Source organism: Bos indicus, chromosome 16, assembly GCF_029378745.1.
Source record: "Bos indicus isolate NIAB-ARS_2022 breed Sahiwal x Tharparkar chromosome 16, NIAB-ARS_B.indTharparkar_mat_pri_1.0, whole genome shotgun sequence".
Classification (NCBI taxonomy): domain Eukaryota; kingdom Metazoa; phylum Chordata; class Mammalia; order Artiodactyla; family Bovidae; genus Bos; species Bos indicus.
The window spans coordinates 13,070,008-13,097,056 of record NC_091775.1 but is presented as its reverse complement, the minus strand read 5'-3'; the positions used below and the strand labels follow the sequence as shown (position 1 = coordinate 13,097,056).

The following is a 27,049-nucleotide window of genomic DNA, read 5'->3' as shown; positions in this document are numbered from 1 at the left end:
AGAAAACAAACAATTCAGTTACAAAATAAACAAAAGGCATGATCTTCAACATTAGTCATTAGGGAAATGCAGATTAAAACCACAAGGAAATATCACTACCCACCTACTAAAATGGCTAAGAGAAAAAATTTTGACAAAACCAAATCCTAGCTAGCTTGTGGAGAAACTGGATCACTTATACTATACCACAGGTGGAAATGTAAAATAAAATAGTACAGCCACTCTGGAAGAGTTTGTCAATTTCTTTAAAAAAATCAAACATGCATTTACCATACAGCTAGGTATTATCTCAGAGAAACAAAAATTTATGTCCACATAAAAATATGTACACAAATGTTTACTGCAGCTTTATTCATAACAGCAAAAACCAGAAAATAATCCAGATGTCCTTCAATAGCTGAATGGACAAAAAAAAAATAATAATAGACTATCCATACCACGGACTACTACTCATCTATAGAAAAGAAGGTACTACTGATAATCCTAACATCCTGGATGAATCTCCAAAGAATTACACTGGGTGAAAAAAGTCAATTCAAAAAGGTCACATATTTTATGATTTCATTTATGTGACACTCCTAAAATGACAAAAACTATAGAACTAGGGATTAAGGATGGGGGTGGCAGAGCAGGGGTATAGTGGTTGCAGCTATAAAAGGGCATCATGAAGAACCACTGCAGTGATGGAATTATCCTGCATCTTGACTGCATCAGCATCAGTATCTGGCTGTGACACTGTACCACAGTTTTATAAGATGTTCCTCCCGAAGGGTAGAGGGTACACAGGATCTCTCTGATTTATTTTTATAACTTAATGTGAATCTATAATTATCTCAACATAAAAATTAATTTAATAAAAAAGACAGCCCTGAAACAATAAACTTCACAAAATAACTGTATAAAGTATCTACCTAAACAGAGATGTGCATATTTAGCTCCTATGAAGACAACATAACTTATTATTATGTAGAATTTAGAAATTTTTCTGTATGATTTCCTGAACATATTAATCCAATCCAAAGAAAAAGTTTGGTAAGTATTGTTAAAACAACAATAAAAAAAAAGGCTTAAAGAAATGTTTAAAAATGAGGACATTCGTTATGCCAAAGAGATAAGCTGAGCATTTACTTTTGTATCCTTTTTTCTATGACTGGCCTCACTGCGCTGATCCAGTCATCTTGATTGCATGCACCTAGGAAGAAATGCAAAAGCATTTACTTCAGATTTGACATCAATATTATTTCAAAAGTTTACTCAAAGTATTTTTTATTAATATTTTGGCAAATTCATTATAGTAAAAAACTTTTTAGCATAACTATGTTAAGCTTCAACTCTTACTTTCTCAGGAATGATTATGGGGAAATGATAAGTTATCATAATTTGCATTGTCACATTATTGTGTCCCTTAGTGGTGCTAGACAAATGTTTGAGAAAGTAATGAATTAGGGAATTATTTCATTAAAACTCTTTGTCTCTGTGAGATAAGGATGACTGCCTTTCATTTTACAGATGATGAAACTGAGGGCTAAGAAAAGCCTGCTCACATGTTAGTGACAAAATAAGGATTCAATCCTTATCTGACTCCCCACCATCACAACTATAGAAAAAAAAATACTGAAATCCACACACAACGCAAAACTGATTTTACCCAGTTATTTTAATCCTCCCTTTTCACCTATATTTTAGCATAGCCCCAGCTGCGTAGCAAAATTGGCCGTTCTGTTTTATAGTTTACGTCCTTTACAGCTGATGGATCCAATGAATACAGAGTGGCTGACCAGACAGATGCCCAGAGAGAAAATGCAGAGATCAGATCAACCCCCAACCAGAAAAAATCAACTTCTACATAATTCAAAGAACACTCTATTAATTTTCTTTAAGAAACATAGAAAAATAAATATTTTTAAACATGTAAATCTGCATTAGATGAACTACTGGTTCCAGGCATGGGTGTGGGCAGTAAGAATAGAATAAGCAAAATAAAACTTCAATTTTTAGTTTTTAATCTGGAAGTATAAAAGTTTTGCGAATAGCAAATAACATTCAGTTCAGTTCAGTTCAGTCGCTCAGTCGTGTCCGACTCTTTGCGACCCCATGAGTTGCGGCACGCCAGGCCTCCCTGTCCATCACCAATTCCCGGAGTTCACTCAGACTCACGTCCCTCAAGTCAGTGATGCCATCCAGCCATCTCATCCTCTGCCATCCCCTTCTCCTCCTGCCCCCAATCCCTCCCAGCATCAGAGTCTTTTCCAATTTCATAAAAACAGGTTTCACTGAACTTAAACCGAACTTTAAAAAGAGAAAAAGAAAACTTAATGAGGTAAAATACGGAGTTAAACTTCTTTTGTGGGTCTGTTAGTTCATTACTAGATCAGAACCACCTCAGCCTCACTCAATAACCATTTATCATGAGCTCCAGGCTGGAGTTGGGGTGGGATCAGGACAAATCCACCCTTTGGCACAAAGGACAGCACAGTACTGCACTATTTAAATAGAAGCTTTGAAGAAAAACATTCCTATAGACTGTTGAACACTGAATTACAGAGATTCTGAAAGATCTAAATCCAAGGGAAAATATTTTACCACAGATGACAGGGATGGGATCATATTTCTTATCAATAACAAGTTAAGTTCACTGAAAGAAGTAGTTTTTAAAAGTTAACTGAAAAATCAAAAATAAATTATGTAATCTAGGGACTAAAAACACTTTTCTCATAGGAAAAAATTAAAGGTCCCAATGAAACTACAGTAGTCAACATGTCCTCACTGTCTATTACTTAGTTTCATAAAGGACTGAAGAGCTTAAGGACATCACCGCCCCTTTCAAAACCTACACCGCACTGGGACTGAAACAAAGGTAAACATCTAATCCTTTTTTCTTCATCAAAATTGAAATGCCAGGAATAGGAACCACATTACCTAAGTCAATCGGTCCTTCTCTTAATCCATCTAGTTCATACAGTCTTCCATTAACAGGAACATAACTGACAAAGTGAAAAGCATCTTCTTCTTTTGCTGCTGTCTTAGCATCAAATTCAAACATTTGCTGTCTACAGGGAAGAGAAAAACAATGAGAAACAAATCGGCAAAGATAAACCAGCCAATATTATATTTAATATAAAGTCCTTTTACCTGGCAAAACTGTTGTGCACTTGTCGGATGACATCTGAATTACTCAGAGCCAAACCTTTCATCTGAAATAAGTTTTAAAAGTAGCCTATTAAAATAAGAACCACCACAAACAAGATATTTTAGGAATAATAAGATTGTACTCACAGCTGCATCGAAACTTTGTGAAAATTCTTTAAACTCTGATAATGTCTCTCCTAAATGGACATCTTGATGCGTGCAGTTCAATAACACACTTACTATGGCTTGAGTAGCACAAGCATTATTAATTACCTATAAAATATAAAAGGAAAAATATTATCAATGTGTTTAAAAAAAACCCAGCTTTCAACTGGTGACACTGACCCCTAAAATATGAAAAAAATATCTTCCAAATTTTACTTAATATAGTATTAGCATAAACATAATAAACATGAGTAATTTCCATTTTTAATCTATTTTCAGGAATTTTATGCAATTCTGGAGCTAAATCAAATAAATTAAATGAACTCATAATTGAAGACTAATCTAGTTAGAGTAACGAAATCCATCTTTCCTGGTCTAAAATATACCTGATAAAACCAAAAGAGCCTATCCTTCCCTCTTATTCACTTCCTAATAAGCTTGTTTCTGCCTACAAATACTCAATCCAAATTTCAGAATCCACTGCAAACTCTAACTTACCTGTGTAATTTTAGAGAAATTATGCAACAATCTATATTAGTTTCTTCCCTCATTTGAATTCCTAAAAACGACAGCATAAACAGCAGTATACTGTCCACATATTTTTCAATGCAATCTTTACAGCCCTAACCTCTAGCTATTAACTATTTATTTAACAAATTGTGAGGACCTTACATTCTACTGAGAGAAGAAAACATTTAGATAGCACTTATGTGTCAAGTACTTTTCTAGGCTTCTTTTAATCCTGTCAGTTAACAATTTAAGAAGAAGGAGTAATATTATTATCCTCATTTTACATTTGTGGAAGCTGAGGAACAAAGAGGTTAAGTAACTTGCCCAGAGGGCACAGAGCTAAGAGGCAGGTGATCTGGTGTGAGAAATCCCTGTACTTTGCCAACATTGGAGGCTGGCTCCATACACACTTGTGGTCTCTCCAACGAGATTATAACCTACTTATGGACAAGGGCTTCTGCCACACTCCCTACAGCACCTACTCAGAGTTGAGATTACAGAGCTGGAAAGAGTCTCAGACCATCATTGCAAATGCCAGCTAGAGTCACTGTAAAGTTAAACTTGATAAATTATTTTTTAAAATACAATTTATTCCCACTGCTGTATTTCATTACTACACTGTAATTAAAAACCATTTTCCAAAAATGTTATGATCTGACAATTTGATAAATTACTTCTATTTTGCCTGATTTCAAAATAAAATCCTTCAATCATCTTCCTTCATTAACTCTTACACGCCTACACTTTTTTGTGGTCAGAGACTTTTGAAATCTTATAAATATCTGTGAGTTCTTACACTTTTGACTGCAGTATGTTTAAGAAATTCCTTGATAAGCCTGCTTTTTCCATTAGAGAACACTCTCTTACTCCCAACTCTCAAACAGTAATAACACCACACTTCGAATTCCCCTTACAGTATGGTTGACGATTAGAGAAAAGTAACAGTAGATCCAGAATCCAATTAACATTGCCGCTGACTTCTTTTAATATGTATTCTGATCTGAATCACAGTTCTTTAGTAAATTTGGATGAAAATTTGTAATGATTAAAGGAGACATCATAAAGGTCATTAACTAAAACAAGACTTAGGGCTGTCTTATCTTGGGCCAAAATTATCTGGGGATGGGTTGGTAGGACTGAAGTCAACAGAAGTTAAAATTTATACTCATTCACACATTCTTTCAAAATGATGACACATTAAAGACACAGTCTATACCCAATGCTAGACACTAGGCACTGAGGCTATGGCAGAAAATACTAACAAACGCTCCTATGATCTAAGAACTTCAAATCTGTAATCTATCACTTCAGAAATTTTTTTAAAGGATTAGTAAAGAACTCTATGCAAAATCATCAAACTGTATACATTAAATATGCAGGTTTTTTGTGTATGTTATATGTCAATAAAGTTGGGTTTAAAAAAAAAAGATAAGAGAAAATCATGTGGTTACTGATCCTCCTCTTCTGTAGTTAATAAGGACTTAACAGTATCCATGATTTATTACCAACCTGTTTTGTGTTTGTGTGAAGAATAGTCATTGTGTGTGCATGGGTATAAATATGCCTCTTTAGGTTTTTAAATGAGTTTAGTGCCACCAAGTGGTAAGGCTATAAACAGCACATGAGTCTCTCTTGGGGGAGATCTTCCAAGACCCCCAGGGGATGCCTCAAACATGCACAGTACTAACCCCGAAAAATAAACTGTTCTTTCCTATGCTAATGAGCTGGTAGCATCCACAAGGGGCAAAGGGATGCGTCACACCCCATGTGGGATGGAGGACAGCATGAGATTTCGTCACACTATTCAGAACAGCACACAGTTTAAAACTCACGGTTTACTTCTGAAATTTTCCATTTAATATTTTCAAATAGAGCTGACCAAAACCATGGAAAGTAAAACAGCAGATAAGAGGGGGAATACTGCACAGAAGTAGCAAAAAATTCTTTTTCAGACACTAAAAAGTTCACAGCCATTCAGTTCAAATATTTACTGAAACACCCACTGGGGGCTAGACACTGTGATAATGCTGAACACACAGTGAACATAAGAGATGTGGTCCTTGTCCTCATGAAACATGTAAAAATCACCCTATATACATCCTTTCGGAAGAACTTAAAACTTATTTCAGAAAATAATTTCTGCAGTATAAACTATGTATACAGTCCCCAACTGCTTAAACCTTTAACTAGTCCTGAGTGTTCTACTAAAAGCATTCTGACTTGTAACACACTTAAATAAAGCAGTAGTTTAACAACAGAAGGAAGGCTAGACCAGGAGGTCACAAGAAGGGTTGCCCCAGAACCTTAGGAATTTGGTCTGAATTCCTTGAAGAGGCCATATATTCTCTAATTCATCTGAGCTCTTCCACTCTCTACCTCTTACACAAAATCCAATTCACACATTCATGCTGCCAGCTACCTGACTTCACAACACACAGGCTAGAGAACAACTTCTTATCCTGGCGTACCGAAAAGAACATGGCAGATGCCTAGAGAAATGCATCTAAAACTGCTTGAAGTCCTGCATTATAAATTATAGTCAATCTTCACTGAGTCATAGCTATAGGATAAATTAATACTTTTTTAATATTTATTAACAGACTTTATTTTCTTGGGCTCCAAAATTACTGATGGTAACTGTAGCCATGAAATTAAATGACGCTTATTCCTTGGAAGAAAAGCTATGACGAACCTAGACAGTGTATTAAAAAGCAGAGACAGGACTTCCAGTTCAAGATGGTGGCGTAGAACACACACTCATCTCCTCCTGCAAGAGCACCAAAATCACAACTAGCTGTTGAGCAGCCATCGACAGGAGGACACTGGGATCTACCAAAGAGACACCCCACATCCAGAGACAAAGAAGAAGCTGCAGAAAGACAGCAGGAGGGGGACAATCATGATAAAATCAAATCCCATTCCCGAAAAGTGGGTGACCCACAAAATAATACCAAAGAAGTTCTCCCAACCGTTGTGAAGGTTCTGAACCCCATGTCAGGCTTCCCGGCCTAGGAATCTGACAAAGGAACTGAGAATCCCCAGAGAATCTGACCTTGAAGGTCAGCAGGATTTGATTACAAGATTTTCACAGGCTAGGGGAAACAGAGACTCCAGTCTCAGAGGGCACAAACAAAACCTTGTATGCACCGAGACTCAGAGGAAAGGAGCAATGACTCCACGGGATACTGAACCAAAACTACCTGCTACTGTTGAAGGGTCTCCTGTGGAGGTGTGGGTTGTCAGGGGCTCACCACAGGGACGGGGGCACTGGCAGCAGCAGTCTGGGAAGGTCCCCTTTGGCGTAAACCCTCTTGGAGGTTGCCATTAACTGGACCATAGAGCCTGCAGACCAGAGGGCTGGGCCACCTCAGGCCAAAAAAACTACCAGGGAGGGAATCCACTTGGATTAAAGCTTACTGAGCAAGGCCCTGCCCACTAGAGCAAGAGCCAGTTTTTCCCACCACCACTTTTAAGAGAACACTGAAAGCATAGTAGAACCTAGAGAACAGAGAAGGGAATTCATTCCAGGAAGAGAAAAGGGTACAAAAAGGAACAAATTAAGATGACATGTTTGATACAATAAGTATATTGGTCTGCCTGTATTAGTATGCTTGTAGTCAAGAGTATGGGGTCCTTAGTCATCTACTAAATCAGTATTGGTAAGTAATTAGGAGCTTACCCTAGGAGTAAGATATTTTAAATAGGAAATAGCAGTAAAAACAGTGATTCAGAAAGGTTCGGTTTAATACAGTTTGCAGGAAGGATTGAAAATGGCTAAAAACAAACAAGATCCACTGGGTTGCTACCCTAAAGCTGCTGCTGCTGCTGCTGCTAAGTCGCCTCAGTCATGTCCAACTCTGTGCAACCCCATAGACAGCAGTCCACTAGGCTCCTCCAACCCTGGGATACTCCAGGCAAGAATACTGGAATGGGTTGCCATTTCCTTCTCCAATGCATGCATGCTAAGTCACTTCAGTCGTGTCCAACTCTGTGCAACCCCATAGACAGCAGTCCACCAGTCTCCTCCATCCACAGGGTTCTCCATGCAAGAATACTGGAGTAGGTTGCCATTTCCTTCTCCAACCCTAATGCTTGTGGTTGTTTAGTCACTAAGCCATGTCTGACTCTTTTGAGACCCCATGGACTGTATGCCTGCCAACCTCCTCTGTCCATGGGATTTCCCAGGCAAAAATACTGGAGTGGGTTGCCATTTTCTTCTCCGGGCAATCTTCCTGACCCAGAGATCAAACCCATGTCTCCAGCATTGGCAGGCAGATTTTATAGCACTGAGACACCAGGGAAGCCCCATACATAATGCTGCTAAGTCGCTTCAGTTGTGTCTGACTCTGTGTGACCCCAGAGACGGCAGCCCACCAGGCTTCCCCGTCTCTGGGATTCTCCAGGCAAGAACACTGGAGTGGGTTGCCATTTCCTTCTCCAATGCATGAAAGTGAAAAGTGAAAGTGAAGTCGCTCAGTCGTGTCCGACTCTAGCGACCCCATGCACTGCAGCCTACCAGGCTCCTCCGTCCATGGGATTTTCCAGGCAAAAGTACTGGAGTGGGGTGCCATTGCCTTCTCTGCATACATAATGCTAGTATGAAATAATAAAGGGCAATAGGTTAATGGAGCAAACAAAACTAGAATTACCCAAATGTGCAAGTCAGAACTCAAGGTGTCAGGTATACAACTAAAAATAAGATTAAAACAAAATAAGGGGATATGAATAACAATCATACAAAACAATTTTGTAAACTTAAACTAAAATGGAGAAATTAAAAAAAATCTTACCAGAACTAAGTCAAGAAAAAATAAGTAGCCCAAATAAGTCTTTTAACTAGCACATGGCTACAGTAGTTAAAAATACATTCACAAAGAAAATACCAGGCACAGATGATTTCATAGGCCAATTCTACCAAAATTTGAAGAAACAGACCATTTAAATTTTATACAAATTCTTCAGGACAATTACAAAACAGAAGAAATTTCAACCCAATTCATGAAATAAGCACAGCCTTAATACAAAAACTAACCAAAGTCATTACAAGAAAGGAAAATTAAGGCCCATTTCATTCAAAAATATAGATGTTAAAAAAACTCTAAACAAATATTGAATTAAATTAAACAGTGCATAAAAAGAGAATATATCATGACCAACAGGGCTTATCTTAGATATGAAAGAATGATTTAATATTAGAAAAATTCATAAATGTAACTAATCATATTAACCTATTAAGAGGGAAAATAAAAGTGATCATGTTAACAGATGCAGAAAAGCATCTGAAAAAACTTAGTCCTTCCATAATAAGGACACTTACTAAATTATTAAAAGAATGTCCTTACCCAAAAAAGAATATTAAGGAAAAAAAAAAATCTGAAATGGGAAATGGTAAAAGCATTCCCTCTAAAATCACAATGATTTTATTGGAGGTTTAAACCAGGCAATAAGATAGGAAAAACAGAGACAGAGGGATTCAAAATAAGGAAATAAGACTGGTATTATTGATATAGTAATTTAGATAGAAACACTTCTCTCAAACCAACAAATAACAGAGATAACAGAGTTGAGGAAGATGGCTAAATATAATATTAAGACATAAAAATTAATTATCTTTTATACAAGCAGCAAACATCTAGAAAATGCAACTGAAGATGATTTATAACATAGATATCAAGAAATTAAAATAACTCTAACAAAATATGTAAAAGACCTTTATCAAGAAAATTATGCAACATATTAAAGATAATAAAAGCTTAAACACACATCTAAAAGTAAATAAATAAAAGCAGGTCTAAATAGAGAAACATATGTTTGTGACTTAATATCATGAAGATGTAAATTCTCCCCAAGTTGATATATATATTCAATGTTATTCGAGTCAAAATTCCAATAGAAGTTTTCATACAGTTTGATACAGTTTGATGACTGAAATTTATATGAAGAGCACAGGAAGGATATTTCCAAAAAAGAGCAGGTAGGGGAGACATGACCTATTAGATATGAGAACTTACAAAGCAGTGAAAAGAATTAAATCAGGGTGGTATGGGCACAGAGACAGACAAAAGTGATCAGCACAACTCAGGAAACACACACACATGTATGGAACACATATACAACAGGGGTGGCATGTAAGATAAATAAGGAAATATGGATGTTCAAGAAAAGGGTGATCTAGGTGGGAAAAAGGTAAAATTGAAACCCTACCTCAAGTGATATACCAAAATCCAATTCCTGATGAATTATGGACATAGATATCAAAAATTAAAACTTAAATGTATAGGTAAATATCTTTCATAACTTCAGATAGATAACACTTTATTAAACAAGATACAAAAAGCACAGGCTCTAAAATACAAATTTCCATCATCAAAAAACACCCATAAAAAGTAAAACAATAAAGTACCAATTTGAAGCAGTATCATGAATATATAAACAATGCCTAGAAATCAAAAAGAAAAGTACATTAATCCTACAGAAAAGTACCTTAAGACTTTCACAGAAGAAACACATATGCCACTAGGTATCAAGACCCTATCAACAGGATTAGTGACCAGGGAGATGTAAACTCAGACCACGAAGACATACCATTTTAGAATGAGCTGGCTGGCAAAAATCAAAGAGGCCTAACAATACCGCATATTGGAGTACATGGCTACACAGTAACTCAGATATTGCTAGTACAGGTATAAACTGAAGCCTCTACTTCAGAAAGCACTTTGATATTTCCTCCTTAAGTTATACATTTACCTATCAGATGGAGTAGTATGGTACTTCTGGTTACACATCAGGAGAAATTCACACATCTACAATAGATGTACAAAAATAAGTAGAGCTACACAGTTCACAGTGATGCAAATGAAAACTAAAACACTAATTTACGAAGAAAAAATAATTATTTAAGCTTCCCAGGTGGCTCGGTGGTAAAGAGTCTCCCTGCCAATGCAGGAGCCATGGGTTTCATCCCTGGATCAGGAATATCCCCTGGAGGAGGAAATGGAAACCCACTGCAGTATTCTTCCCTGGGAAATCCCATGGACAGAGAAGCCTGGTGGGCTACACAGTCCATGGGGTCACAGAAGAGTCAGACAGGACTTAGTGACTAAACAACAGCAAACAACTGCTTACTCTTCATGCATGTTCCTGCAATCACTATTGTACACCATGCAAAATAAATTGGATAAATCTTAATAATATAAAATTAATCCAAAACCCCGTAACTATCAATAAATACACAGAACGTGATACTTTTTATAAAGTTAAAATTTTATACACACGCGGCCGTTTCAGGATTTGAAAAAATTATATAGAGTAGAAAGCAAGGAAATGAGATACAGAATTCCACATGCAGGTTACTCAGATGAAGGGACGGAGGATGAAAGCCATGTTGGGGGACACAGAATGACAGATGGTAGGTTTACTTGGCAGGTTTACTAGGGTGAGTTCTAAGGTGCTTACTAGTTATAAAGTAGCCAAATGAGTGAAGTAAAGGAGGGCAGGAATGTATGTCATGAGTCAGGGATAATCGTAATTCCATTTTGTGTACTGGAAGGTCAATTTTTTAAAAAGGAGAAAAGAAAAGCACAGGCATCATCATTGACTGATATGCTTTCTTCCTTAGACACTCCCAATCGTTACACATTAAAGGCGCTAGTTACTTTATCTCTTGAGTGTTATTCAAATCTGTTCACATCTATCCCTACTAGGAGTGTTACCTACTCTGGCATGGACTTCTACAGAAGTCTACTAACTGATATGTCATCTCATACCCTTTACCACTCCTTCCTCAAACACATTCCCCACAGTGGAGCCAAAGTGATCTCTTCTAAATGAAAATCTAATCATATCACCCTTCTTAAAACACCTCAGTAACCTTCTACTGCTCTTAGGATACAGACAAAGGGCTCAAGCATGATCTGCCTCTGTCGGCACCTTGGCAGGAAGCGGGGAGTCTGTCTCTAATATCCACCTTCTCCTTCTTCCAGAACAAAGGACTCACATATATCTGGGTCCACATTCACCTGGAATGAAGACAGCTCCCCAGTCTTCTCTGCCACCAAGTACAGTCATATGACTGAGTTCTAGCCAAAGAAAAGAAAGCAGGCGGCACAGGCAAATTCTAGAAAACGTCCGTCAAAAAGGAGGGTGCTGTCCTCTCCTACTGTCAAGGATGTGGAGTTGAGAAGAAACAGCTGAAACTCCAACTGTCATCTCAGACCAAGAAGTAACTGGAATAGAAAGCACATACAAAGGAACAAAGTAAAAGAGCCTGCCACCCTGCTGGCTTTGACAGTGGATGGGAAAGAGAAAAACCTGTCTTTCTCATAAACCGTTGTTTCTCTATAGCTGATCATACTAAACCCTGACTCATGTGCTGCTTGTATCTCTTGCCACCCAGCCCGTGTTCTCTCCAGTCGAGCTGCAGTGGCCTTCTTCCAGTACACGCTACCAGCCCTACTCCTTTCCATCATACAGCTGTAGTAATCTGGGATGATCCTCAACTTCCTTCTCCCACTTAACACCTACTTAACCTTTAGATTTCAGCTGAACTGTCACTTACTCAGGGAAACTTTCTCAGATCTCCCTGAAAGGTCAGTCCCATTTTCATGTGTGTAGTGAAGACTTCGGCCTCGCCCTAAGAGAGGCCTGGCCTTGGCCCTTGGCTCCTGGGAGGTGACCTCCAAGCTCCTGAAGAGCCATGCCTGGTAAAAGCGTCTGTGTTCACCTGGGGGCTGGGCACCACACAGACAGTCTCACAATGTGACCGGGGTGGGTTCTGGATCAACAGCTCAGCCTTCATGTGGCTGGAGACTGAGGGCCAGTAAACACTGGATCCCAGGAATCAGTTGAGATGGTCTGAACACTGTGCACTTTGTCACAATCACTGCCAGTGAAGTTGGTGCTGTCTGTGACTCCCCTGGGAGAAGACAACCAGAAGCAGTGTACAGAGAACGCTCCTGGCCTCTGACCCACGTGTCTCTTCACATGGCTGAGTTTAATGTGTCCTCTCACTGTAATAAAGTCATCATGTGACTGAAACATAGTTTAATACACAGCTTATGGTGAGGTCTATGACTCTAACAAACTACAGAACCTGAGGATGGGTTTGGGGACTCCCCAAACTTGCAAGAGTCAGAAGGGAAGGTGGACTGAAGACCCAAAACCCTGCAGTTAGTGTCCAAAGTGAGTGTACTCTTAATAGATTATTTTCAAACTTCACAAGATGGCTCACTCCATGCAGCATTTATTTCCACTATAGTTTTTCATTTCACTGCTTAAATAATCTCCTCCACTAAACTCTAAACACCTTCGAGGGCAGGGATCCTGACTATTGCTTGTCTCCCAAGCACCTGTCACAGTGTCTGGCACACTGCAGACACACAACCGATCTTTCCTGAAAGACTGAACAGGCGGAGTCACACACACACCCAATACCATCACAGCATGACCTTAACAATACATCAAACAGACCTCAGCTTCTCATCGGTGAAACAGTAGCAAGACAACAATGTTTCGCAGAGAAGCATTACCAAAAAGGTCATTCCTGGATCCTTAAACACAAATTATCATTACCAGAAGACAATTTCTTTTCTTAATATTTTGCTAATCAATGACCCCCACACCTGCATACTTCCAATTACACCATATGATTAGCGTAAAACAGGCAGTTACATTCTCTAAATTGATGTGATTCCATACGGAAATAACTATATATTTAATCTATGTGACCTTATCACAAATAGACACAATTTTAATTAAATTTTTTAAATGTCTGAAAATATTCCTCAGAGTCCAGATTAGAAATCATTACTATAAGCTCGTGAAGCCTAGACCCAAGGATTATATATTAGGTAATATATACTATGAAAGTTCCAACACAGGCTCACAGGATACATACCCTAAAGGAACTGATATTAAAGTTGAGTTACTGACCAGGAACTGTTGGCACAGTACAGAATAAAATATATGACATAATTAGGAAATCACTAATCTGGAATATTAGTAAACATGGCAGTAATAATGTAATACAAATAAAACATTAAATTATAGTAAGGTAGAAATGCAATACAGAACTAGAAAAATATCACAGAACTCCAGAAAGTATAAATTCATACTCTAGTAACATTTTTTTTCTTTATAGAGGGCTTTCTTATACCTTAAAAAAAACACCCAGGCTTCTATAAGTCAGACATCATTAGTGTTTTAGTGTTAGTGAATTCCTGTGCTCTTTAATTATAATGTTCTTTCTACATTTAGTGGATACTGACCACATGCCAGGAAGTATACGTGAAAACAAAATACCTGACTCCTGGGTTTACAATTTAGTATGGAAGAAATATAATTAAATAGACACACACAGAAAAACATCTTGAAAAATATAAATTGTTCTAAGTGGTTATCTCTGGAGTAGGGATTTTAAGGGTCTTTACTTTCTACATCATACAACCGTTATGCTTACATTTTTGTATAATGGGTATAGAGTCTCATATACGTTTAAAAAATAACAAAAATGTTCTTAAAAATTAGAAAAATCACCTGAAGGGTGAAACTATCTGTTCCCTACTTCTTCTGTACTATCTAGAATATAACACATTATGATTATAATTATATTATTATAATTATTGTAGTACAATGGTACTTATATAAATACAAAATATTACAACTCATAAATGGATTATTTGCATTACATGAGAAGAATCTCAAAATGTTTATCCTTAAGAAGTGAGTTAAAAAATTACAGGATACTTATACTAAGGACGACAGAGGATGAGATGGCTGGATGTATCACCGACTCAATGGACATGAGTTTGCGTAAACTCCGGGAGTTGGTGATGGACAGGGAAGCCTAGCATGCTGCAGTCCATGGGGTCGCAAAGAGTCGGACACGACTGAGCGACTGAACTGACTGATCTATGCTTTTAAAAGAAGTGGTGGTGTGATATGGGATGGACTTCAACGTAGCAATGCCTCGGTTTGTACCCAGCTCTGCCACTGACTAGCCACATAACTTGGGCAAGTTTCTTAATCTCTCTGGGACTCAGTTTCCACATGTGTGAAATAACGAGGAAGCTATAAAACCACACAGGGTTGTTGTGAGGATCAGTTACTACAAGTAAATTAGTAATAAAAAATAAGATATATATAAGTACCTAATAAACCTTCAATATGTTATCTAATACTGTTATGTGCACTGAAATGGAACAAAATCAAATTTTAAGTAAAAAAGAAGCAAAATATTTTGCACAACAGTCCAACTTCAGTTAAAAAAAATGACAATAAGAATGTGTCAACAGATGGATAGAAAATGTGGGAGGTAGTACAGAATGTGAAACCACAAACCTGGGCTTTAGACCTGGGTTTAAATTCTGGATCCACCATGTACTAGTTGTGGGACCTCAGCCAAGTAAATTTTTCTAGGCCTCAATTTCTTCATCTGTGAAATGAGGATAACAACCTCACAGGGCTGCTGCAAGGATTAAATAAATAATATAGTCTAAAGCACAATATCTGGCACACAACAGGAATGGTAAATATTGGCTTCCATTGGTACTGTTATCATGACAGTAATAACAAATCAAAGAGACATGCCTGTCTTACCCACCATTATACCCCTAGCATCTAAAATAAAGTCCAGCACAAAGGAAGTGCTCAGCAACTATTTGATGATTAAATGAATGAGTCAAACTGTTGGGAGGGGTTAATAGACACAGGTGTATATTCACTCATCATGACGTTTCTATAACTTAAGTACTTTAACTATACGATAAAATGTTTTTCTAATCCTTGGTAAAGCAAGAAAATTCTAATTTCTCTAAAAACACTCCGTTCTTAAAAGTTGGTAGGAAAACAAAGAAGTAATAAAAGAAAAGGAAAAAGAGAAACAAGTTACTAACTGGAACAGGAAACGTTTGGTTAAAAGGGCAGTAATGAGAATTAGCAGTTTTATTGTTTCCACCTTTCTAAAGATTTAACAGTTTATCTTAATCTTTTGAGTCTTAGAAAGAAGTGCTATTTTCAAACAAATGTAATCATCTTTAGCTTAGATTTTATATATTAATCAAGCCTCTTTCAGCATTCTCTTTTTCAGCTTTTCCAAACAATGGATTCTAAAATATGTAGGCATCTAATAATGTTGCTTAAATGTTTATTGTATACATTAGAACTGCAGTTCTCAAAATGGGATACATGGACCCCTGGGAACTCCTAAGACTATTTGCAAGGGATTTGTGAGCTCAAAATTGTCTCCTTTATAATTCTAGGACAGTCTTTGGTTTTCCCCTGCTTTCATATTTGCACTGCAGCACAAAAGCAATCGTGGGTAACACTGCAGCTATTTTATTAACATACTTAGGCAGTGGCACTAAATTCTTTCACTGACACATAGGTATACTTCTAAAAACTAGCTAAACAAAAACCAGTTTTTACTGAAGAACGTCTTTGATGAAGCAATAAAAATTATTTTTATTTCATTTTGACCTCAGAGTACAATTCTTTAATATTTGCTGAGTGAAACAGGAAATACAAATAAAGCACTTCTACTGTAAACCAAAATACGCCAGTCAATTCCAGGAAAGGCACCCTTGCTACTGTTGGAACTGTCAGCTAACTTTTCTCCAGGAACGTCGTTTTTACCTGAAAGGACATATGGCAGATAAATACAGTTGTTCAGACTGTATCTGGCAGATATTTTCTTGAAATGTGTGAATTGAGTCTGTCACTTCAAGGAAAACACCTGATAATATTTGGTATCCTTGATAAAATGTGACCTTTAAAGTGAAAATTAGAATTTTCTAAGACTTAGATCTACCACTGTGAGTTTAAAAGTTTCATGATACTTAACAATTTTTCTGACTATACAGATGATGATATTAATAAATGTGACTTGTTATAATGTGTATAATCATATGTACTAACATTTACAAAATCAAAATCAGTTGGTAAATTTTCAAAATGACCAACGCACAATGTTATCAGATGCTGCATGAGTAAAAGATCCTTTTGAAGAGCAAGATAAACCTGAGGATTTTAATAAAACGAAGTACAAAGTTTACTAATATGAGTTCAGATTTCACATTGTAACCAATCTTTAGAAGAGAAACATTTTTGGAGTTTTGATATGATATCAAAGAACATCCATAACTTCCTAGAAAAGAAATGAACATACTCCTCCCTGCTCAACTATATACATGTGTGAGACTAAATTTTCTTCATATATTTCAACTGAAAACAAGACAAAACAAAAATATTGCAATAGACTAAATAAAGCTGATAGGAGAAGCCAGTTGTGTGCTATTAACCCAGACATTAAAAAGGTTTACAAAAATGTAAAGCAATGCAGTCTTTTCACTACTCTTTTGCTTTGGTAAATATACATATGTTTTATTTTAAAAATGTTATCATTTACAGAATTTACTCTTTTAAATCAGTTAATAAATACTTTAAATGTCTCAGTTTAATATCTAAATGATAAATATTAATAAATAAAATTCAAATAAAGAAGATCTTTGGGGATCTCAATAATTTTAAGAATGTTAAGGAATCCTAAGACCAAGAAACTTGAGAACTGCTACACTAGAGACACACAGGTGGAAAACAATCCTGTTTATAAAAAGCATCGCTCTTGAGACTTCAGAATGTCCAAGGACCATACCTGCTTGGCAAAAAAGATTGTGTCCAGTCTGGAGTCCTGAACCACAGAGCCTGCTGGTTCTTCTCCTGGTTGCCACTTGAAAAGAAAAATCAACCCATGAACTGGCCTACAAAATAAAATACAAATTAGTGACACCAAACCCTGCTTCCTATATGTGCTGTGTTTAGTCACTCAGTCATGTCCAACTCTTTGTGACCCCATAGACTGTAGCCTGCCAGGTTCCTCTGTCCATGGGGATTCTCCAGGCAAGAATCCTGGAGTGGGTTGCTATGCCCTCCTCCAGGGGATCTTCCCAACCCAGGGATCAAAGCCAGGTCTCCCACATTGCAGGAAGACTCTTTACTTCCTATAAAACGTTGTCAATATATTAAGTTTTAGACATTTACTTAAGAAATATAGTGCAAATGAAGTAAACGTGAGAAAATTTTTTACGATTTCTATTGCTACTCACAGGAGATGGCAATGGCATCCCACTCCAGTACTCTTGCCTGGAAAATCCCACGGACGGAGGAGCCTGGTAGGCTGTAGTCCATGCGGTCACTAAGAATTGGACATGACTGAATGACTTCACTTTCGCTTTTCACTTTCCTGCATTGGAGAAGGAAATGGCAACCCACTCCAGTGTTCTTGCCTGGAGAATCCCAGGGAGGGGGGAGCCTGGTGGGCTGCCATCTATGGGGTCCCACAGAGTCGGACACGACTGAAGTGACCTTAGCAGCAGCAGCATTGCTACTCATAGTTACTAGAATGTTGCCCAAGATAAGGCTACTACTGCAGGGGGATCCAGTGGATCTTCCCAACCCAGGGATCGAACCCAGGTCTCCTACATTGCAGGAGGATTCTTTACCAGCTGAGCCACAAGGGAAGCCTAAGAATACTGGAGTGGGTAGCCTATCCCTTCTCCAGGGGATCTTCCTGACCCAGGAATCAAACCAGGGTCTCCTGCATTGCAGGAGGATTCTTTACCAACTGAGCTATGAGGGAAGCCCTTTACACAGTTGAAAAAAATAAAGGAGACAATGTGCTTAAGTTTGCTTAAATACAGACATAATTTTAACATAATTTAAAATATACTTACTTTAATTTTTCAAAATTCTCGGGCTCTAAACTCCATATTTCTTCTACTTGGGCACCTCGGCAACCTGAAATAAGAAATTATTTCTTCAGAAGACAAAACAATGCATTTTTCCCTTCACCATTAAATAAAATACCAACGGAAAAAAATGTACATTTAGGTGCAATACGACATGACAAATGAAAATGGTAAAACTGATCAAGTTCAGTCAAGTCCCAGCCCTTTCTTTACTATTTTCTAATTATTTACAAAGGGAGTATATTACTTTGACAACTTTAAAAACTTTCCCCATTTATTTTCACTGAAGCACCACCCGTGACTGTCCCTTCTCAGTCTCTCTCTATCTCTGGCTCCTCTTCATCCACCCTCTTCACTCAGCTGCTGCTGCTGCTAAGTCGCTTCAGTCGTGTCTGACTCTGTGCAACCCCATAGACGGCAGCCCACCAGGCTTCCCCGTCCCTGGGATTCTCCAGGCAAGAACACTGGAGTGGGTTGCCATTTCCTTCTCCAAAGCATGAAAGTGAAAAGTGAAAGTGAAGTCGCTCAGTCATGTCCAACTCTAGTGACCCCATGGACTGCAGCCCACCAGGCTCCTCCATCCATGGGATTTTCTAGGCAAAAGTACTGGAGTGGGGTGCCATTGCCAGTGCTAAGTTTCCACAATTCTGCCCGTGGCCCTCTTTCTTCCTTACTGTCCACTCGATCCATAAAGTGGTAATATGTAACTACCACTTAACAGTGACTTTCAGATCACGTATTCAGTTCTGATCCCTTTCCAAAATTCCAATACTATACATTTTAAAATACAAATTACTATACAAATTAAAATTTTATACTATACAAATTAAAATTTTAATTTAATGTCAACTACATCAGAGTCCCCCAATGGTTCTCAACCAAGATAATCCCCGTCTCCCTCACGGAACACTGCAAACGTCTGAAGACATTGTTACTGCCACTATTGCCACTTGGGGGGGTGGGCAGCATCTAGGAGGTAGAAGCCAGAGATACTGAACATCCTACAATGCACGGGATAGCACCCAAAAACAAATAATTACCTGGCCCAAAGTGTCAAAACAAAATGAATTATCAAACCCAAAGTGTCTAATCCAGACAAGGCAAGAGGACAAGGTGGAGACTCCAGCTCTAGCAGTTCATATCGTGGTAATGGTTAAAACGTGGCCTCCAAACTGCCAGGGTCTGAACCCTGCCTCCACTACCGTTGACTTCTCGCTCCCCATACTCACAGAGCTGTTGTGAGGAATAAAGGAGATTACTTATTATCTCATAAGATAATTTATTATGAATGACATACATTCAATACAGTGCCTTCACACACTTTATGGAGAAGGAAATGGCAACCTGCTCCAGTATTCTTGCCTGGAGAATTCCAGGGACAGAGGAGCCTGGTGGGCTTACAGTCCATGGGGTCACAGTCAGACACGACTGAGTAACTAACACTTTCACACACTTTTAGGGTTCACTAAATGTCAGGTAGTAGTATTATCACAAGAGAAAAAAAACAAAAACAAAAAAACAGTCATATTTACCAGTAACTTCAATGGGTATAGTGCTTTAAATGGATTTTCCCTAACTCCTACAAAGCAAGTATTACGTGAAAGAGGCTTAGGGATAGTAGGTGTCTCGCCTAAAATCACTATAACTAACATATGCCAAAAAATTAATTAAAACATGTCTGGTTCCAAAGTCTGGGCATTTTTCTAATACTCCAGATTATTTTCCAGTCAGAGCTGGAGAAGCCTTTAGACCAACTGCAAAAATGAGTGATTTAAAAAAAAAAAAATTGAACCAATGACCAACCAACTCTGTGACTTTGGGCATTTATACCATTTACTACCACAATTTGCTCTGTTCAGCAAATATCTATTAGCACCGACTCAGGTATTAAAGTCACAGGAGAGTTACTATGTTATTTGTGTGTGTGCTTAGTCACTCTGTTGTGTCCGACTCTTTGTGACCCATGGACTGTAGTCCACTAGGCTCCTCTTCCACAGGGATTCTCCAGGCAAGATTATTGGAGTGGGTAGCCTATCCCTTCTCCAGGGGACCTTCCTGACCCCAGAATCAAACCAGGGTCTCCTGCATTGCAGGTGGACTCTTTACCAGCTGAGCTACCAGGGAAGCCCTATGTTATTTGTAGTAGAGGAGAACTAGAAACAACCCACATGTGTATAACAGGTTGCTAAATGTCCACGTAATTAAGCTGGGGGAATAAAAACCTTACGAAACTGAACCTATAATTATACGAGTATCAAGAAAGGGCACAAAAGGGCACTGATGCAACTGTTAACACTGGTTATGCTATTGGAAATCTACCGTAAAAAGACCAAACATTAAAACATTGCACATATCACATAAAAACCCACAACGACAAAAGTCACTGAATTAAGAGTCCCAAAATCTTTTGCAAAGGTATAATTTCAAGTAGTGGCACTGTTTAAATAACCTTATATTAGACACATATACATCCTTGTAAAAGGAAAACACAGTACTCAACTTGATGTATAAGGAGATAGATGTTTCTAATCTATCTAATATTGCCAACGTCCGCTGGATCATGGAAAAAGCAAGAGAGCTCCAGAAAAACATCTATTTCTGCTTTATTGACTATGCCAAAGCCTTTGACTGTGTGGATCACAATAAACTGTGGAAAATTCTGAAAGAGATGGGAATACCAGACCACCTGACCTGCCTCTTGGGAAACCTATATGCACGTCAGGAAGCAACAGTTAGAACTGGACATGGAACAACAGACTGGTTCCAAATAGGAAAAGGAGTACGTCGAGGCTGTATACTGTCACCCTGCTTATTTAACTTATATGCAGAGTACATCATGAGAAACGCTGGGCTGGAAGAAGTACAAGCTGGAATCAAGATTGCTTTGAGAAATATCAATAACCTCAGCTTTGCAGATGACACCACCCTTATGGCAGAAAGTGAAGAGGAACTAAAAAGCCTCTTGATGAAAGTGAAAGATGAGAGTCAAAAAGTTGGCTTAAAGCTCAACATTCAGAAAACTGAGATCATGGCATCTGGTCCCATCACTTCATGGGAAACAGATGGGGAAACAGTGGAAACAGTGTCAAACTTTATTTTTGGGGGCTCCAAAATCACTGCAGATGGTGATTGCAGCCATGAAATTAAAAGACGCTTACTCCTTGGAAGGAAAGTTATGACCAACCTAGATAGCATATCTAGACCAACAAAGGTCCATCTAGTCAAGGCTATGGTTTTTCCAGTAGTCATGTATGGTTGTGAGAGTGGGACTGTGAAGAAAGCTGAGCACTGAAGAATTGATGCTTTTGAACTGTGGTGTTGGAGAAGACTCTTGAGAGTCCCTTGGACTGCAAGGAGATCATTCTAAAGGAGATCAGCCCTGGGTGTTCTTTGGAAGGAATAATGCTAAAGCTGAAACTCCAATACTTTGGCCACCTCATGTGAAGAGTTGACTCATTGGAAAAGACTCTGATGCTGGGAGGGACTGGGGGCAGGAGGAGAAGGGGACAACAGAGGATGAGATGGCTGGATGGCATCACTGACTCGATGGATGTGAGTTTGCGTGAACTCTGGGAGCTGGTGATGGACAGAGAGGCCTGGCGTGCTAAAATTCATGGGGTTGCAAAGAGTCGGACCTGACTGAGCGACTGAACTGAACTGAACTGAATAATCCCCTTGTGAAAAAGTATAAGTGTTAGTTGCTCAGTCGTGTCCAACTCTTTGCATCCCCATAGACTGTAGCCCAAAGGCTCCTCTGTCCATTAAATTCTCCTGGCAAGAGTACTGCAGTGGGTTTCCATTCCCTTCTCCAGGGGATCTTCCTAAGTCAGAGATCAAACCCGGGTCTCCTGCACTGCAGGTAGATTCTTTACCATCTGAGCCACCAGGGAAGGCCAATAATCCCTTTATGTACATTCAATTGCAAGTAATGCAGGTTATAATGGAAATAAAAATAAGCAGTGATTCAAGAGGCCTGGGTTGTAATCCTAGCAATGCCTTTAAGTTCTTTGCCTTTAGCAAGAAAATGTCTTTAAGCCTCACTTTCCTCAAGTTTAAAACGAGAATACTACCTGCTTCATCTAATCCACAAAATTCTCTAGTGAGGTATACATTCTCAAATACCAAGCACAAAGTATCACCATGCTGACTTCTCTAATATTTATTAAGTAAAATGTTGAGTGGGAGTTGAGCTTTAAAAAGTTAATGAATTGCTGGTATTTAACAAATACATTCAGCACTCTGTATCCATAGGTTCTGTATGCGTGATTCAACCAAACACAGGTTGAAAATATATGCCAAGCATGGTATTAGGCCCTAACAAGGACAGAAAATAATAAACTACTTTACCAATGTTTAAAAGCTTCCCAATGGCTCAGCAGTAAAGAATCCACCTGCAAGTGCAGGAGACGCAAGAGACATGGGTTCGATCCCCAGGTCGGGAAGATCCCCTGGAGAAGGAAATGGCAAACCACTCCACTATTCTTGCCTGAACAATCCCACGGACAGAGAAGCCTGGTGGCTACAGTCCATGGGGTGGCAAAGAGTGGGACACAATGAGCACACACAGACACATACAAGAACTTCGACCTCGTAGGAAACAAATATATATGACTCAGAGACTATGCAGTCTGCAGACTTTGCATATGAAAGGTACAGGGGCTGTGCTCTGCAAGTTAAGAGGTAGCAGACTACCACTGCAGGTCAGAAAAAACTAAAAAACAGCTATCCTGGGCCTTAAATAGGATAACCAAATAATCTGCCATTCAAACCAGAACACAGCTTTTACCGAATTGATTTTACTTAATAAAACATTAAATTTTAATTAAATTAATTCATTAAACTGTTTAAAAATATTTATATATTGACAAACACATTTGTACTATAGTGCTGGTGGCTCCATAAAATAGCTCTATTGAGAAACTAATTCTAAAAATAATTTTCTTAACAACATACCTGGAGTCTTTCTCCCCAAGAAAAATACTCGGGCAGGCACTCCCAAAATGTTGTGCGTGGTCAGTTGTGTCTCTTCGTGACCCCATGAACTGTAGCCTGCCAGGCTTCTCTGTCCAAGGGATTTCCCAGGTAAGAATACTGGAGTGGGTTGCCATTTCCTACTTTGAGGCATCTTCTCTACCCAGGGATTGAACCAGAATCTCTTGTGTCACCTGAATTAGCAGGTGGATTCTTTAACACTAAGCCACTATCAGTGACTTAAATTTAATTGACTGCTAGGGATGGTATCTTTCAACAAACAGCTTGGACACATTGATTGCCAGCCCCATGACCGTATAAACAGCTCCACCAGAAGCAGCAGGCATGGTGCCAGCTTCTGCACCTCCCACAAAAAACAGCCCCAGATATCTTTCCCAACCATATTTTCAGTTATTACACGGCACAGACAAATGCCATTCAACTGGTGATGTGACAAAATAGGAAAAACTACATGGTCAACTCTTAGGCAATCTCTCCAAAAAGGACTAAACTCAGTTATTAAAAATGAACAAGGAGCCCTTAGTTGGAGGCACTATTAACGTATATCCCTCTGGTAGCTCAGTTGGTAAAGAATCTACCTGCAATGCAGGAGGCCCTCGTTCGATTCCTGGGTCAGGAAGATCTGCTGGAGAAGGGATAGGCTACTACTCCAGTATTTTTGGGCTTCCCTTGTGGCTCAGCTGGTAAAGAATCTGCCTGCAATTCAGGAGATCTGGGCTCAATCCCTGGGTTGGGAAGATCCCCTGGAGAAGGGAAAGGCTACCCACTCCAGTACTGTGTCCTAGAGAATTCCAGACTGTACAGTCCGTGGTGTCGCAAAGAGTTGGACACAACTGAGCAACTTTCACTTTCACTCATAAGAAGGTGCCTTTTTGGAGGTCCCAAAGACTGGAGTCAACACTCACTTCCAAGTGTATCACATGCACACTCAACTGTTCTTTTATTTCTTGTGTAAATGCCAGGCATTAACTCACCTCTCTCCCCACAATAACAGACGTGCACCTTATGAGTGTTTGAAATAGACCTCCATGTAAAGGAAACACCACACTGGCCCTGAATCCCTCAGAAATGCCTCAACTCACGGGCCAGAGTTGTAGATGATGGAATTGTTTTAGACTTGTTCCCTGCAGACCCAGGTAGGGTCTGTGTGATCACTAATACATACTGTTATGCCTGATTTAATGCCTTAAGCCAAGAGGAAAGGCCAATACAAAAACTTGAGGAAGTCACCTGGCTTCCTAACATAAACACCCCAAGGGATAAACAGATTTGATACCAGTCCTGCAGGTCCAGTCAGATTAATCAGAGTAGCTGACAGAATGGAATATTTGGTACAGTAATAAAGAATCGATTTTATTGGGAGACAATTCTCAATCAGTTTCTCCTGTTACTGCTTGTCTTCTGAGAGAAATTGTGAGGTTCGTTTAGAACTGTCTTTTCAAGAATGTCAAAATAGTAAACAGACTTGAAGATCAGGGATAGTATCTCCCTGTGTGGGACAGAGAGAAGACTGATCTGCTGTCTATAATATCACCTCCCTAGAGTCAAAGGTTGAGCAAGTTTGCAAGCAGACTGTAAAGCTGAGGCTCTCAAAGATCAGAGGTTCCTCAGCTCTGACAGAAATTCGTGCCTGTGGCGTTACCTTCACTCCTATGGACTCAGAGGATAAGGACACCAATGCAAACATGAATCTCCTGCTGACTACCGTGCCATGAGTGATACTATTATTTACCTCTAAAGTTGAAGCTGTCTACCAGCATCTATAAAATAGTGGCAGGCTCATTTGTTGGCTGGCAAGTAGGCTAAAACCTAACACTCTGTAATTCTTAACAGATGCTGGATTTTTGTCCAATGTCTTTTGCAATTATTGAGATAATCTAATCATATGGTTTTTCTTATTTAATATGGTGAATTACATTGAATCCCAAATGTTAAACCAACCCTGAATTCCTGGGATAAACCCCTCTCATTCATGACATACTATTTAATATATTATTGGATTTGATTTGCTAACATTTTGGTTAGAATGTTTGTTTCTATGTTGACAATAGATATGGGTCTGCAATTTCCTTTTCTTACAATGTCTTTGTCTGGTTTGGGTGTTAAAATTAATGCTGACCCTCATAAAATGAGATGAGGAGTACTTCTTCTCCAATGTCTTTGGAGAAGCCTGTGTAGAAATGGTATTACTAATTCCTTAAATATTTGCAAGAATTTACTAGTGATGACATTTTGGCTAGAGTTTTCCTTGTGGGAAAATTTTAAATTACAATTTCAATTTTTTTAAAACACATAAGGCTATACTGTTTATCAACTACTTCTTGAGTGAGCTTTGGTAATTTGTGTCTAAAGAAATTTGTACACGTCAGCTAAATTGTCAAATTTATTTGCATAAATATTTATTAGAAAATTCACTTATCCTTCTAATATCTATAGAATCTGTAATGATGTCATTTCTCTTATTCCTGGATATTTGTCATTTTTCTCCTCTCCTTTCTTCTGATCAGTCTGACTAGAGGTTTATCCATTTTACTGACCTTTGAGACAACAGCTTTTGGTTTCATTGACTTTCTCCACTATTCTTCTCTTTTCTATTTTACTAACTTCAACCCTGATCTCTATTATTTCCTTTTATCTGCCCTTCCTTTTCTAGTTTATTGAAGGGAAAGCTGCGGTCACTGATTTGCTGTACTAAATCCAGTCCCAGATACTCTATCTTGGCTAGAAGCAGAAATTTACAGCTTCTATTTTTAATTGGTAGACTATCATAGTTTGTTTTACTCAATTTATTAATCATGTATGCACTGTATCAATTAAAAATATAGTTCTGCTCCATCAGTTTCTTAACACAGAACTTTGTTTTACCCTGATGTTATATTCCACCAGAATTTTTAATTATATAATCACTGAACTCACAAATAATTTCCCCTTCAGTGAAGAAACTTAAAACTACAGTAGCACCTATAAAACAATAAGATGTTTCACTTTTGAAAGAATAAACTTCCAAAAGCATTTTTAAATCCGTGACGTGAATGAGGAAAAAAAAAAAGACAGAAATAAACTTTTGTCTCTTTGAAGCAGCTGATAATGATGTACAACTTCCATCATTTAACTTTTGGCAAAGGTCTCCTGCTAATTGAGCCAATCATATTGCTTCACTTTTCACAAGTGCAGGTACAGGAGGTGCGGTTCCGTATCAGTCTCTTATACATGACTTTTAAATCACTTTCAATTCCAAGCTTTCTGCACATATGAAAGTGAAGCAACAGCTGTTAATAGAATGAACTAACTTTAAAATAAGCAAATTTGCCTGGTACAACATTTTTTAAGGTTAACTTTAACATGTCATAATAGTTAAGGTTTTGAAGGTAAAACTTCATGGTTAAACGTGTGCACATTTCAAATTCAGTGTATGTCCAAAGTTGAACCTATTTCCTGGTCCATTACGCCTACTCTTCTCTTTTACTTCACCAGTCTCCTAAGCTAGATTGAGGGCAGGAGGAGAAGGGGAC

At 38.4% G+C, this 27,049-nt stretch overlaps 1 protein-coding gene across 3 annotated transcripts in view; it reads right to left on the bottom strand.

The window, feature by feature from the left end:
• The window catches only part of UCHL5 (ubiquitin C-terminal hydrolase L5), a 41,334-nt gene that overhangs the window by 12,162 nt on the left and 2,123 nt on the right, over positions 1 to 27,049 (bottom strand). For 2 of the 3 annotated variants that reach the window (XM_019976281.2, XM_019976282.2), the window contains exons 2-7: positions 18,531 to 18,594; positions 17,453 to 17,558; positions 3,277 to 3,402; positions 3,133 to 3,194; positions 2,920 to 3,050; positions 1,129 to 1,192 (exon numbers count right to left, since the gene is read on the bottom strand). In XM_019976281.2, coding sequence (XP_019831840.2) covers positions 1,129 to 1,192; positions 2,920 to 3,050; positions 3,133 to 3,194; positions 3,277 to 3,402; positions 17,453 to 17,558; positions 18,531 to 18,594 — 553 coding nt within the window. Of the gene's footprint in view, positions 1 to 1,128; positions 1,193 to 2,919; positions 3,051 to 3,132; positions 3,195 to 3,276; positions 3,403 to 15,141; positions 15,269 to 17,452; positions 17,559 to 18,530; positions 18,595 to 27,049 lie in introns of those variants that run through there. The other variant, XM_070767915.1, reaches the window with a different exon arrangement.